General features: G+C 43.5%; 1 protein-coding gene across 2 annotated transcripts in view; it reads right to left on the bottom strand.

Moving 5' to 3' along the window:
• Positions 1-9,231, bottom strand: part of sufu (suppressor of fused homolog (Drosophila)) — a 103,200-nt gene extending 93,969 nt beyond the window's left edge. For both annotated transcript variants that reach the window (XM_072557088.1, XM_072557089.1), the window contains exon 1: positions 8,916-9,231. In XM_072557088.1, the coding sequence (XP_072413189.1) occupies positions 8,916-9,052 (137 nt within the window). In that variant the 5' untranslated portion in view covers positions 9,053-9,231. The remainder of the gene's footprint in view (positions 1-8,915) is intronic.
• Positions 9,232-15,097: the final 5,866 nt, after the last annotated feature.

Below are 15,097 nucleotides of genomic sequence, written 5' to 3'. Positions count from 1 at the left end.
GCCATTCTGGCACTTTCCCCTGCCACCGCAGGAACTGTAAACCCTGTGCCCACACCTCCTCCCTCACCTCTATCCAAGGCCCTAAAGGAGCCTTCCACATCCATCAAAGTTTCACCTGCACATCCACCAATATCATTTATTGTATCCGTTGCTCCCGATGTGGTCTCCTCTACATTGGGGAGACTGGGCGCCTCCTAGCAGAGCGCTTTAGGGAACATCTCCGAGACACCCGCACCAATCAACCAAACCGCCCCGTGGCCCAACATTTCAACTCCCCCTCCCACTCTGCCGAGGACATGGAGGTCCTGGGCCTCCTTCACCGCCGCTCCCTCACCACCAGACGCCTGGAGGAAGAACGCCTCATCTTCCGCCTCGGAACACTTCAACCCCAGGGCATCAATGTGGACTTCAACAGCTTCCTCATTTCCCCTTCCCCCACCTCATCCTAGTTTCAAACTTCCAGCTCAGTTACTGTCTCCTTGACTTGTCCGACCTGCCTATCTTCTTTTCCACCTATCCACTCCACCCTCTCTTCCTTGACCTATCACCTTCATCTCCTCCCCCACTCACCCATTGTACTCTATGCTACTCTCTCCCCACCCCCACCCTCCTCTAGCTTATCTCTCCATGCTTCAGGCTCACTGCCTTTATTCCTGATGAAGGGCTTTTGCCCGAAACGTCGATTTCGCTGCTCGTTGGATGCTGCCTGAACTGCTGTGCTCTTCCAGCACCACTAATCTAGTATAAAACCTCTCATGCCAGTCACAGTATCTCATTAACTTATGTATGTATTTAACTGTGACTATTAGACTTTGCAGTTCTGATTCAGAATGTATTCCATTAATAAATCAGCTATATTAACCACAGCCTTTCCCAAATCTGCTGGCCTAAATTCAATCAGGCCAAATAAGTGATCAAGAAATAAGTTAAAATAGTATCTGGTAAATTAGTTAGTGGGCTTCAAAGGTCAAAGAACAAGCTATCATAAGACTTGGTGTGAGCTTAAACCGCTTCAACAATCAAAGTTGAATAACTTTAAAATTTAAGTAGCAGAATTTCAGGTGGTGAGGGCGTCTGGGAACAGTACTGTCACAGAAGTTTGACATGATCACATTAAACTGATTTTTTTTTGGTGAATGCAGAATATTCAGATGCAGCCTCAGCCCAAAAATCAAATCCTGTCAATTGTCTATTTGAACTACATTGCTGTTGCTTAGTGAAAGCCGATAGATTCTTGCTTCAAACATATTTAATGCCCACTCCTGTATCCTATTCTCATTGCGATTCTGCACAACAGATGTTCAGTGGCATTTTGCTTTTGTTAGATAACTGGCGACATTTTCAGGTTTACAATTCTTCTAACCCAGGTCCACTGTTATTCTTTGTATCTGACTCTCATGGTCATTTATATTTACATTATACTGCAGTATAACTGCAAAAGACTATAATTTCTATCCCTATGATTTGAAGAATATGGGACAATAGATAGCATGAAGTAGAGTATACTTGGTCATGTTAAAGGTTTTTTTAAAAATAAATCACTCATGGGACTTGGATGGACTTCGCTGGTTCAACCAGTATTCATTGCCCATCCCTAGTTGCCCGCAAGAAGGTGGTAGTGAAAACTTTCTTGAACCACTAAAAGTTTGCATGCTGCAGATTAACCCACAATGCCCTTGGAAGGAATTCCAGGATTGACTCAGCAACAGTGACAGAATGACGATATTTTTCCAGGTCAGCACAGTAACTGGCTTGGAGGGGAACTTGGATGTGGTGGTGTTCCCACGTATCTGCTGACCTTCTAAATATAAAGTGGTCGCGGGGTTGGAAGGTGCTATCAAAGGATCTTTGGAGAATTTCTGCACTGCATTTTGTAAATAATACAGACTGCTGCTACTGAACATTGGTGGTGAAGGGAGTGGATGCTTATAGATCTGTGGTCATTAAGCCGGCTGCTTTGTCCTGAATGGTGTCAAGTTTCTTCAGTGTGATTGGAGCTGCACCCATCCAGGCAAGTAGGGAGTATTCCATCACACTCTGACTAGTGCCTGTAAATAGTGGACAGACGTTGGGGATTCAGGAGGTGCATTACTCGCTGCAATACTCCTAGCCTCTGACCTGCTCTTGTAGCCACTGTTCTGACCAATGATAACCCCAAGGATGTTGATAATGGAGGATTCGGTGATGGTAACACTATTGAATGTCATGGGATGGTGGCTAGATTGTCTCTAAATGAAGATGATCATTGCCTGCCATTTGTGCATTGCAAATGTTACTTGCCACTTGTCAGCATAAGCCTGGAGAGTGTCCAGATGTTGTTGCATTTTAACATGGACTGCTTCAGTATCTTGAGAAGTCAACAAATTATGCTGAACATTGCGCAGTAAATATTCACACTTCTGACATTATGACGGAAAGAAGGTCATTGATGAGGCAGCTGAAGATGGTTAGGCCTGGGACACTATGCTGAGGAACTCCTGCAGAGATATCCTGGAGCTGAGATGACTGACCCCTACCAACCACAACCATCTTCCTATGTGCCAAACATGATTCCAACCAGCAGAGAGTTTGCCCCGATACCTACTGATTTGAGTTTTGCTAGGGGTCCTTGATGCCACTCAGTTAATTGCGGTTTTGACATCAAGGGACGCCACCCTCACCTCATCTCTGGAGTTCTGAGCTTTTGTCTATGTTTGAACCAAGGCTGTAATGACATCAGGAGCTGAGTGGCCCTGGTGGAACCCAAACTGGGCATCAATGAGTAGGTTATTGCTGAGTAGACGCTGCTTGATAGCGTTGTTGAAGACACATTCCAACATTTACTGATGACAGAGTAGACTGATGGGGCAGTAATTAGCCAGGTTGGATTTGTCCTGTTTAATATACAGGAAATACCTAGCAAATTTTCCAGATTGTCAGGTAGACACCAGTACTGTTACTGTACAGGAAGGGTTTAGCTCGGGGAGCTGAGAGTTCTGGAGCACGTCTTCAGTACTACTGCCAGAACGTAGTCAGGTCTCATAACTTTTGAAGTATCGAGCATATCCAAATATTTGTTAATAATCACATGGAGTGAATCAAATTGACTAAAGGCTGACATCTATATTACTGGGGACCAATTTGTTTAATCATCCACTTGACACTTCTGGCTGAAGATTGCTGTGAATGTTGCAGACTTTTCTTCTGTACAGTTGTTTTGGGCTCTTCCATCATTGACGATGGGGATATTTGTGGAGCCACCTCCTCCTGGGAGTTGTTTAATTGTCCACTTCCATTCACTAGTCCTGTTTGATAGCTTCATCAGGTTGACACCTCACTCTTAGGTATGCCTCATGGTGCTCCTCGCATGCCCTCCTGCACACTCCACTAAACCAGGAAGTTGCTTTGGCTTGATGGCAATGGTTGAGTGGGGGATATGCCAGGACAAGAGGTTGCGAATTGTGCAGGAGTACAATTTTGCTGCTATAGAGAGCCCACATCTCCTCATGAAAGCCCAGTCTTGAGTTGCTAGATCTGTTCAAGTTTGCATGGGCGATAAAAGCCACACAATGTGATGGAAGGATTTCTCAAAGTGAAGGCAGGACCTAATCTTCACAAGGCCTACTCCTGCACCTATTGTCTATTGTGTAGTAGTCACTTCCCAATGCTATTATGGACATATGCATGTGCAGCCAGCAGATTGGTAAGGATGAGGTCAAGTACGTTGTTTCCCTCCCCACCTGCTGCCAACCCAGTATGGCAGCTATGTCCTTTAGGACTTGACCAGTTCGATCAATTGGGACACTGAAATCCCCGAAGTACTTTTTGCCCTTGGAACTCTCAGTGTTTCTTCACAGTATTGTTCAACATGGGGGCTGAGGCAGGGCAGTATGTAGTAATCAGCAGGCTTCCTTTCTTATATTTAACCAGAGGCCATGAGACTTCATGGGGCCTGCAGTCAACGTTGAAGACTCACACAGCAACTCCCTCCCAACTGTATATAACTGCACCACTGGGACAGGACATATCCAAGGTGGTGTCTAAAACATTGTCTGTAAGGTACAATTCCATAAGTATTACTCTGTCTGGCAGTTGCTTGACCTATCTATGTAACAGCTTTCTCAATTTTGGCACATGCTCTCAGATGTTGGCAAGGAGGAACTTGTAGGATCAATAGGGCTATTTTTGTCGTTGTCTTTTCCAGTGCCGAGATCAATACCAAGTGGTCAGTCCAGTTTCATTTCGTCGCTGAAACTTCAAAGCGAGTTGAGAGACAATTATGTTGCTGTGGCTCTGGAGTCACATACAGGCCAGACAAGTTAAGGATGGCCAATTTCTTTCCCTAAAGGATATTAGTGAGTCATATGGGTTTTTCAATAGTCGCAATGGTTTCATGGTCATCTTGTGGGGTGAATTTGTACTTGCACAGTTACATTGTACTTTGCTCAAAAACTTCATGAATCCATGTAAGATTCTGTTAATTCATTTTTTAGATTAGAATCAGTCTAAACATTATGGCACAGACAGCAACACAGAGGGGTGCTAATACCCAATATATTGTCTGGGCTGACACCAATTGTTAAAGTTCACTTGAGAATGTAACTTTTAAAAGTTTTGCGATTTACAAATGAAGTGAAACTAACATGGTCATTCTAACAGATGAGAGGCTTAACAAACAATCATGGTATTTTATAATGTATAATTTCAGTTACATCACACTGTAAACTTTTGCTATAAATTCTGTGTCCTACGATCTTACACTCCACAACCACCTGACGAAGGAGCAGTGCTTCAAAAGCTAGTGCTTCCAATTAAACCTATTGGTCTATAACCTGGTGTTGTGTGATTTTTAACTTTCTACACCCCGGTCCAACACCAGCATCTCCATATCAGTAGATTCTTAATGCTAGACATTTTATATTGAATTCAAATTCCATCATTGCCATAGTGGGACTGGAAAGGTCCTCAGAACATTAGCTGAGTTTCTGGATTAATTGTCTAGCAATGATACCACGAGGCCATCGCTTCCCCTTAATAGACAGTGATCTATTTTCCACCAGAGCTTCATTAATTATGCATCTTTATTTTTCTAATTTAGCAACAAAACTTTAACTTTACAAATACAATACTAAAACCATAAACTTATTCAACTTAGTGAAAGGTTTGTGTTCTTTTAAGACTAACATGAAAGTGTGTGTGTGAAAAGCAGTTTCTTGGCAATTTTACAAATTGTCAAAAGTAGGCTCAAGTTAATTTTTGATGATTTCATATTCATAACCTCAAATTATCCTGTATGAACAGAAAGCCTCCTGCAAAAATTATACTCACATCAAATATTTACTTTGGCGTTTTCAGCCAATACTGAAGTGGACTCAAACAAAAAGGCATCACCTCTGTCGGGAGGTCACTACTGACCCCATAACCACACCAGCGTCACCACCTTTGGGCATGTCACGACTGACCCCATAACCGTGCCCACTGCTCTGCCCCCACCTCAAAACCCAGCCCCAGTCCAGGTCCCAGATGCTATCCCACCTCCAACTCCAGTCCCACTCCAGGTCCCAACACCATTCCCTGACGTGTCTTCACCATTTCCCCCAGACCTCCCCCTCACTGAGGACAACCATTTCATCCTCAGAAAAGGCTTCACCTTTATCCCTCTACGATTCCAGATTAATGAGTGAGTTTGACACATACTGCAATCTTGAACGTTTCTTCCACCATCTTTGTCTACGTGCCTACTTTTTAAATAAGACACCCACTCACCCACCTACCAATGAGGACCCCTTCTCCTGCCTCCAACACACCCCATCCACTTGGACACCTACCCTTGACCTCTTCATTTCAAACTGCTGCCTTGACATCAACCACCTCAACCTGTTCAACTGCCTCACTCCAAACTCTGGTCCTCACAACGCGAAGCCCTCCACTCCCACCCCAACCTCACCATCAAACCAGTGGACAAAGGTAGTGCAGTGGTAGTTTGGCACACTGACTTCCAACTCAAAGACACCTACTCTTACCGCCCCCCTCAACCATGACCTCAACCCCCAGCAGCAAACCATCATTTCCCACACCATACACAACCTCATCACCTCAGGGGATCTCCCACCCACAGATTCCAACCTCATCTGTGAATAGGAAGGGTTTGGAGGGACTAGATTGGGTTGGGATATCTGGTTGGTATGGACGAGTTGGACCGAAGGGCCTGTTTCCGTGTTGTACATCTCTATGACGCAAGCCATTCACCCCTTCAAGCCTGCTCCATCATTCAATATGATCATGTCTGATCATCGAACTCGTTACCCAGTTCTCATTTTCTCTCCATACTCCCCTTTCGTCCTACGAACAATATCTACATCTTTCTTGAAAGTTTCCTATGGTAAAGAATTCCACAGGCTCAACACTCTCTAGATGAAGAAAGTTCTCCTCATCTGTGTTCTAAAAAGCCTACCCTTTCAACTGTGACCCCTGGTTTTGAGCTATACAATTATCAAGAACATCTTTCCTGCATCTAAACTATCTAATCCTGTTAGAATTTCATAAGTTTCTGTGAGATCCCCTCACTCGTCTAAACTCCAGTGAATACAGTTCCAAATAATCCAGCCTCTCCCCCATACATCAGTCCCACCATTGCAGGAATCAGTCTGGTAAATCTCCTTTGCACTCCCTCAGTAGACATCCTTGCTCAGACAAGGAAACCAAAATTACACACAATTAACAAATCAGATAAGCAGTGGTAGCCTAAAGAGGGAGTTCAGAGAGTGTTTGCAGGTTAGGTTTTTTTTTGAGAACAGCACGTTCTTGAGCAAATCAGAGAGCAAGCTGTTCTTGACCTGATATTGTTCAATGAGATAGAATTAATTATTGGCCTTGTAGGAAGGGATCCACTTGGTACCAGTGTTCATAACACGATTGAATTTTGCATTCAATTTAAAGGGAGAGAAGAGCAAGTCCAAGAGCAGCATTTCAAACTTAAATAAGAGAATGAAAGGAGAACCAGTCTAAAGTGAAATAACAAACATAGAATAAGGATTTACTCAAAACAAATGCAGTTGCAGACATTTAACAGGGTATTTCAGAATAAAAAGAGTAGGTACATTCAACCAAGAAAGAAAAATTACAAGGGGACACCCACCACTTGTAATTAAACAAAACGTGAAAAATTATTAACTTATACAAATATGGATGGCACGTCAAAAGACTGGACAGAACGTAAGAAAACTTAAAAAGTAATTCGGAAAAAGGATTTCGAGAGAAAGCTAGCTAGAAATATAAGCGTAGGTTACAACAGATTCTATAGATCTTATGAAAAGAAAATAACTAAAGTGAGTGTTGGTCCTATATTGCATGCGTCTTATAACAGACATCAGTCCCACTGAATTTGAAATTGGAAAAGGAAGGAGGGACTTGAGAAACCTACATTCACCAGGGACTTTGTGGAAGTCTACAAATTTCTTCCCCACCATTAACTATGCAGTCATTTCCCCCCCCCCCCCCATCATAAAACTTTCCATAACATCTAACAGAATTCATGATCTATGCTACCCTAACAAAAACCCTTTGTTGTTTGTTAGTTAGGTGCTCATGCTAGGCCTTGATGTAAGAGAAAGGTCACTAAAGATAAAGACAATGCAGAAATCAACAATAAAAGGAAAATCAGACAGAAACAAATTTAGGTAGATTTGTGTACAAAGAGTTTAGAAGTTAGAATCATTCATCACAATTTCCTTTTATATATTCAGTGATTTTCCAAAGTAATCAAATTTCCCAATGTTTTCTGAATATATTCATAGCCTAGTATAAAAAGACAAGATTACCCAAAACTACGGAATAGCACACATACTGTGTAGGATGTGTTAGCATATGGAAACACTAAAATTCAAAATTAAATGCCATCAATGGATACACCATCCTTGACCTGCGTAGGGAGCTATGTCCCAAACATAAAACCACAAGTGAACCTGCATTAGACGCAAAGCTACTGAAATGAATCAAAACTTCTCCCCTGATCAAATTCACAAGTGTTGAATGTTATACAGCAGCACGGAACAACTATTTTATGATAACATAGCATAAATTGGTACTTAAACAACATTTGAACAACAGTCAATGAAAATATATGGTAGTTTAAAATTCAAAGTCAACTTTTATGAAATCTTAATTCATTCTTTGTCGGCTGTGAATGGATTCAATATTTCTATCACACATTGTTAAAAAGTATAGTCAAATACTCTTAAACAAGTTAAATTTTGGGCTATGTATTTTTCACATTTAAAAGAATTGCAAAGTTACTAACAGTTTTACCAATTCAAGCTGAAAATTCTCAAAGCATAGTTTTTTTGGAATTAGAAAAAAATTATTGGATTGGCGTGAGCGCTGATGATAAAAAGGTTTGCTGACTACCGTTTTTGTTGTGGAAAAAATGACTAGAAAGGATTAAATCGACTACCCTTCTTCGTACCGACTTCATAAGACCATTTCACGTTGAAATGAACTCAGTACGACAAACAAAAGTTCTTCCACAACAACGTGCATAGCAAGCTTCAAATTCTTATGTTTAAAATTGCCGTTGTTTATTTATAGTTTGCTTTAAAGCCCTGCCGTGGATCCAGTTGTTTTCAAAGATGTTCAATAGATAGCAATAGACTCAAATAGCATTTTCTGCAAAACATTGAGTCTGTAAAAGGTAAACAGTACAGCCCCCACCCCCATCATCAGAACACAAAGTAATGAAAACTTCATTTTCGAAGCTGCCACAAACTTTTTCAAACAAAGTGAAGGAGGCAAACTTCAAACATTGCGAATAAAAAGTGTGCGTTTACATTTGAAATGAAACGGTTTTTAAAGTAAGTTAATCCTTCTCAGACATGGGGCCTCGGGAAACGGGCTGGAGACCAACTGGCGAAGAGTGGGTGAAGGAGGCGGGGACTTACCAGTACTTTACGATGGCGGTGACCTGCAGCGGGTTCGGCTGGTCCGAGTAAAGTCGTCTGCATTCCTGATAGATAGCGTGCAAGCCCGGGGGCAGGAGCGCCGCAATGCCGGGGCCGCTAGGCCGCAACTCCTCCATTGACTCAGCTATATCCCGGCGCCGGTTTACAGGCTTCGCGACCGGGAATGCTGCGAGTGTCCCTCGGCCCGAGGGTCGATCCTGTCTGTCTGTAGAATTTGGGCGTCTACCGCACTCGGCCCAAGCGAAGCATTAACTCGGTTATCCACTTCGTCCGGAGCGTCCACGCTCTCCCCCTCCCCCACTCCCACTCACCCCCCCCTCCGCCCGCGCTCGCTCTGATTCGCTCCGTAACCGCCACCCGCTCGCGCTACCAACTGCCCCTCCCCCACACTGCCATCTGCCCCCATCACACTGCCCCTCCCCCCACACTGCCAACTGCCCCCATAACACTGCCCCTCCTCCCACACTGCCAACTGCCCCCATAACACTGCCCCTCCTCCCACACTGCCAACTGCCCCATAACACTGCCAACTGCCCCTCCCCCACACTGCCAACTACCCCCATAACACTGCCCCTCCCCCACACTGCCAACTGCCCCATAACACTGCCAACTGCCCCTCCCCCACACTGCCAACTGCCCCCATAACACTGCCCCTCCCCACATTGCCATCTGCCCCCATAACTCTGCCAACTGCCCCCACACTGCCAACTGCCCATAACACTGCCCCTCCCCTCACACTGCCAACTACCCCTTCACTGCCCTCCCCTCACACTGCCAACTGCCCCCATAACACTGCCCCTCCCCTCACACTGCCAACTGCCCCTTTACTGTCCTCCCTCATACTGCCAACTGCCCCATAACACTGCCAACTGCCCCTTCACTGCCCTCCCCTCATACTGCCAACTGCCCCTCCCCCACACTGCCAACTGCCACCATAACACTGCCAACTGCCCCTCACTGCCCTCCCCTCACACTGCCAACCGCCCCCATAACACTGCCCCTCCCCTCACAGTGCCAACTGCCCCCTTACTGTCCTCCCCTCACATTGCCAACTGCCCCTTCACTGCCCCCTACACTCACACTGCCAAATGCCCTCCCCTCACACTGCCAACTGCCCCTTTACTGTCCTCCCCTCACACTGCCCTCCCCTCACACTGCCAACTGCCCCTTCACTGCCCTACACTCACACTGCCAAATGCCCTCCCCTCACTGCCAACTGCCCTCCCCTCACTGCCAACTGCCCCTTTACTGTCCTCCCCTCACACTGCCAACTGCCCCCCACTTCACAATGTCGTCTACTCACACCGCTAACTGCCCCTTCACATTGTCCTCCCCTCACATTACCAATTGCTCCCCTCACACTGCTTACTGTACCTCTTCCCTGCCAACTGACTCCCCCCACACTGTTCCCTCACACTGCCAATTGCCCCTCCTGTGCTGCTGCAGCTACTGACTGCCCTCTCACACTGCCAACTGCCCCCTTATCACAACTAATTGTCCTGCCTGTGCTGCTAACTGTACCCTTTCACACTGTCTTTTGTTCCCCCCCACCTTTGCTCTGTCAACTGCCCTCTTACTGCCAAACCCACCCCTTAGTGGGCAGCACAGTGGTTAGCACTGCTGCTTCACAGTGCCTGAGACCCGGTTTCAATTCCCGCCTCAGGCGACTGACTGTTTGGAGTTTGCACGTTCTCCCCGAGGGTTTCCCCCGGTGCTCCGGTTTCCTCCCACAGTCCAAAGATGTGCAGGTCAGGTGAATTGGCCATGCTAAATTGCCCGTAGTGTTAGGTAAGGGGTAAATGTAGGGGTATGGGTGGGTTGCGCTTAGGCGGGTCGGTGTGGACTTGTTGGGCCGAAGGGCCTATTTCCACACTGTAATGTAATCTAATCTAATCAATGTCCCTTGGCTCTCTCTGTGCAAGATGTAGGGCCTTGGGTAGTGCTGTAGAACAGGGACCTAGTGGTTCATGTACAGAGTTAAAAATCACACGACTCCAGGATAAAGTCCAACAGGTTTGTTTGGAAGTACAAACTTTCACAGCGCTGCTCCTTCATCAGGTAGCTGGTGGAGTATGATCATAGGAGACAGAATTTATTGCAAAAGATCATAGTGTCATACACTGATGCGATATATTGATAGATTGCTGTTATATCTTTTGTCTTTTAGAATGGGTTGCAGATTTTGATTCACTAATATTTAAATCCCGGAACATCTTTCAAGTCACACTCCGGAGATAATTTCAGATTTTATGAAAAAAAAAGTAATCTCAGCTCAGACAATGCATTAAAGTTGAGGTTAGTCTGTATGTATTCTTTAGTTTATCCACCCCAGTCCAACACGGCACCTCCACTTCATGTACATAATTCTTTGAAGTTTGCATCTCATATAGATAGGATGGTTAAAAATGCATTTAGCTTTTAGAAGGCGTGGTGGCCCTTTTTAGCAGTATTAATTAGGGTCGTGGTATAGTTGTGGTATCAGTAGGGTACCTGTGGGGCCCCAGGAGGAGACTGGGGGAAAGAGAATACGGGTACAGTAGATGGTGCTCCCAGGGATGGAAGCCTCAGTGGAGGTGTGATGAGTGAGATGGAATAAAGTAGTGAGATATTATTTAATTTAAGTTATTTGAATTTAGTTTAAGTTAGTATTTGTTTAATATGTTTGTAGTTTAGTTTAAGTTAAGTAGATATATTTGTTCTGGTAGAATCGTAGGTAGTTTATTAACAATAGTACTGTGTTATGGCTTTTTTGTACTGCCTTTTTTTCTGTTTTAATGGTGTTATTCTTTTGTTTGTATATAAGTGTTTTGTAAAAGATTTTAAAAGGTTTTCAGTAAAAATATTTGTTTTAAAAAACGCATTTGGCATGCTTATCTACATTGCTCAGACCTTTGGGTATAGGAGTTGGGATGTTATTAAGGTTGTACAGGATGTTGGTGAGGCCTCTTCAGGCGTACAGGGACTATGTCCAGTTCTGGTCTTCCTGTTATTGGAAGGATATTATTAAGCTAGAGAAAGTTCAGAAGAGATTTACCAGCAATGGAGGTTTAAGCTATAAGGAGGGGCTGTAACGGCTGGGACTTTTTTTACTGAAGATTGAGAGGTGACCCTATAGACGTTCATAAAATTATGAGGGGTATAGATAAGGTGAGTGTCAAGTATCTTTTCCCTTGAGTTGGGGGTTTCAAGACTAGGGGGCATATTTTTAAGGTGAGAGGAGAATTTTTTTTCACAGAGTGGTTTGTGTGTAGAATGAACTTCCAGAGGAAGTCATGGATGCAGATACAGTTACAATATTTAAAAGACATTTAGATAAGTACATGAATAGGAAAGATTTGCAGGGATATGGGCCAAATGCAGGCAGATGGGACTAGCTTAGTTTGGGGTTATGGTCAGCATGGACTGGTTGGATTGAACGGTCTGTATCCATGCTGTATGACTCTGACTAAATGGGCCTTTCTGTGAAAGCATCCCACTTGCATGGCAGTAAACCCACCACCTCTTCACATTCATTATCTTCACCACTGAAACACAGTGGTAACAGAATGTACCATTTACAAGATGTGCTGAACTCACCCAAAATTTTTTTGACAGCAGCTACCAAACCTGCGACCTCACCATCCAGAAGGACAGGAGCAGCAGGTGCACTAAAACACCACCACCCACAAGTTCCTCACCAATCCACACACCATCCAGACTTGGAACTACATCACCATTTCCTCACAATTGCAGTGTCAAAAGCCTTTGACAAGGTTTGTATGGTAGACTGGTTAGTAAGGTTAGATTACATGGGATTCAGGGAATGCTTGCCAATTGGATACAAAATTGACTTGATAGTAGAAAACAGAGGGTGGTGGTGGAGGGTTCTTTATCACATTGGAGGTCTGTGACCAGTAGTGTTCTGCAGGGATCAATACTAGGTCCACTGTTGTTTGTCATTTTTATAAATGATTTTGATGAGAATTAGGAAGCATGGTTAATAAGTTTGCAGATGATACCAAAATTGGAGTATAGTTGACAGTGAAGAATGTTATTTAAGATTATAAAGGAGGCTCGATTGATTGGGCCAATGAGCTGAGGAATAGCAGATGGAGTTGAATTTGGATAAATGTGAAGTATTGCATTTAGTGAGACGAACAAGGGTAAGACTTATAGTTAATGGTCGGGCCCTGGGGAGTGTTGTTGAGCAGTGAGACCTAGGAGTTCAGGTAGTAATTCTTTGAAAGTTGTGAAACAGGTAGACAGGATGGGAGGGAAGGCATTTGGCACGCTTGCCTTCATTGCTCAAATGATTGAGTATAGGATGGGACATCATGTTGTGGTTGGACAGGACATTGGTGAGGCTACTTTTGGAGTATTGTGTTCAGTTCTGGTTACCCTTCTATGGGAAGGATATTATTAAATTGGAGAGAGTGCAGAAAAGATTTACAACGATGTTACCAGGTCTGGGGATTTGAGTTATATGGATAGGCTAGTTCTTTATTACTGGGGCATAAGAGGTTGATGAGTCACCTTTTAGAGGTCTGTAACATCATGAGAGGTATATATAAGGTGAATAGCAAAAGTCTCTTACAAAAGCAAAAGTATTTTTACTTCAGAATTGACCTGGAAAACATTCAGAAGAAACAATCTTATGTTAACCATGCTGCATTCTGTAATAGTTACACATGAATAATGCAATTCCTAATTCAAATACTAATTTTAGAAACTAAGTCCAATTGAATGAAGCATATTTTGCTAAATTGGCATTATGTTTCAGCTCACAAATCATTTTCAAAGGTGCAATTCTAAATAACACATTTGATGAGCATTCAGAACTCAAACAAACTTCATTGACACTTTAACCATGTAAAGTTAGATTAACACTAACAACAAAGCAGTCACTTCAAGGTTAAGGCACTATCCAAATAATTTGCCAATATTTATGCAAACTGAGAAATTCTTGATATTTAGCAATGAATGACAGTTTCCATTAGATCATAATAAGAGCATAAGAAAAAGGAATGGGAGTAGACAATTTGACCCCTCGAACTTGCTCCACCATTTAGCAGAATTATGGATGATCCCAACAATCCTCATGTCCACTTTCCTACTTTTTCCCTATGACCTTTGATTCCCCTGTTGATCAAGAATTCATCTATCTCAGCCTTAAATATGCATAAGTACTCTGTAGCAAGGAGTTCCAAAGACCCACAACTCCTCACCTCAGTTTTGAATTGGCACCCTTTTATTCTGGGACCATACCCTCTGATCCTAGAGTTTCACAAGAGGGGGAACATCTTCTCAGTATTTATGCTATCAAACACCTTGTGATTCCCATTTTCAATAAAATGTCTTCTCATCAATTCCAATGAATTAATTCCCAAGCTGTTTAGTCTTTGCCCATCAGATAATCCCTCCATACCAGAGATCATCCTCGTGAACTTTTTCCAAACTGTCTCCAAGGAAATTATCCTTAAATAAGGCAATAGAAGTATACTTAAGAGAGAAATCAGGAGGGCAAAAAGGGGACATGAGATAGCTTTGGCAAATAGAGTTAAGCAAAATCCAGTGGGTTTTTACAAATACATTAAGGACAAAAGGGTAACTGGGGAGAGAATAGGGCCCCTCAAAGATCAACAAGGTGGCCTTTGTGTGGAACCTCAGAAGATGGGGGAGATACTAAATGAGTATTTTGCATCGGTGTTTACTGTTGAAAAGAACATGGAAGGTATAGAATGTAGGGAAATAGATGGTGACAACTTGAAAAAATTTCCATATTACAGAGGAGGAAGTGCTGGATTTCTTGAAATGCGTAAAAGTGGATAAATTGTTAGGACTTGATCAGGTGTACCCTGGAACTCTGTTGGAAGCTAGGGAAATGATTGCTGGGCCACTTGCTGAGATATTTGTATGATCGATAGTCACAGGTGAGGTACCGGAAGACTAGAGGTTGGCTAACGTGGTGCCACTGTTTAAGAAGGGTGGTAAGGACAAGCCAGGGAACTATAGACCAGTGAGCCTGACATTGGTGTGGGCAAGTTGTAGGGAATCCTGAGGGACAGGATGTACATGTGTTTGGAAAGGCAAGGACTGATCAGGGATAGTCAACATGGTTTTGTGCATGGGAAATCATGTCTCACAAACGTGATTGAGTTTTTTGAAGAATTAACAAAGAGGAT

The sequence above is a fragment of the Chiloscyllium punctatum genome, chromosome 38 (assembly GCF_047496795.1).
Source record: "Chiloscyllium punctatum isolate Juve2018m chromosome 38, sChiPun1.3, whole genome shotgun sequence".
In the NCBI taxonomy this organism is placed as follows: domain Eukaryota; kingdom Metazoa; phylum Chordata; class Chondrichthyes; order Orectolobiformes; family Hemiscylliidae; genus Chiloscyllium; species Chiloscyllium punctatum.
This window is presented reverse-complemented; position numbering and strand designations above follow the sequence as displayed.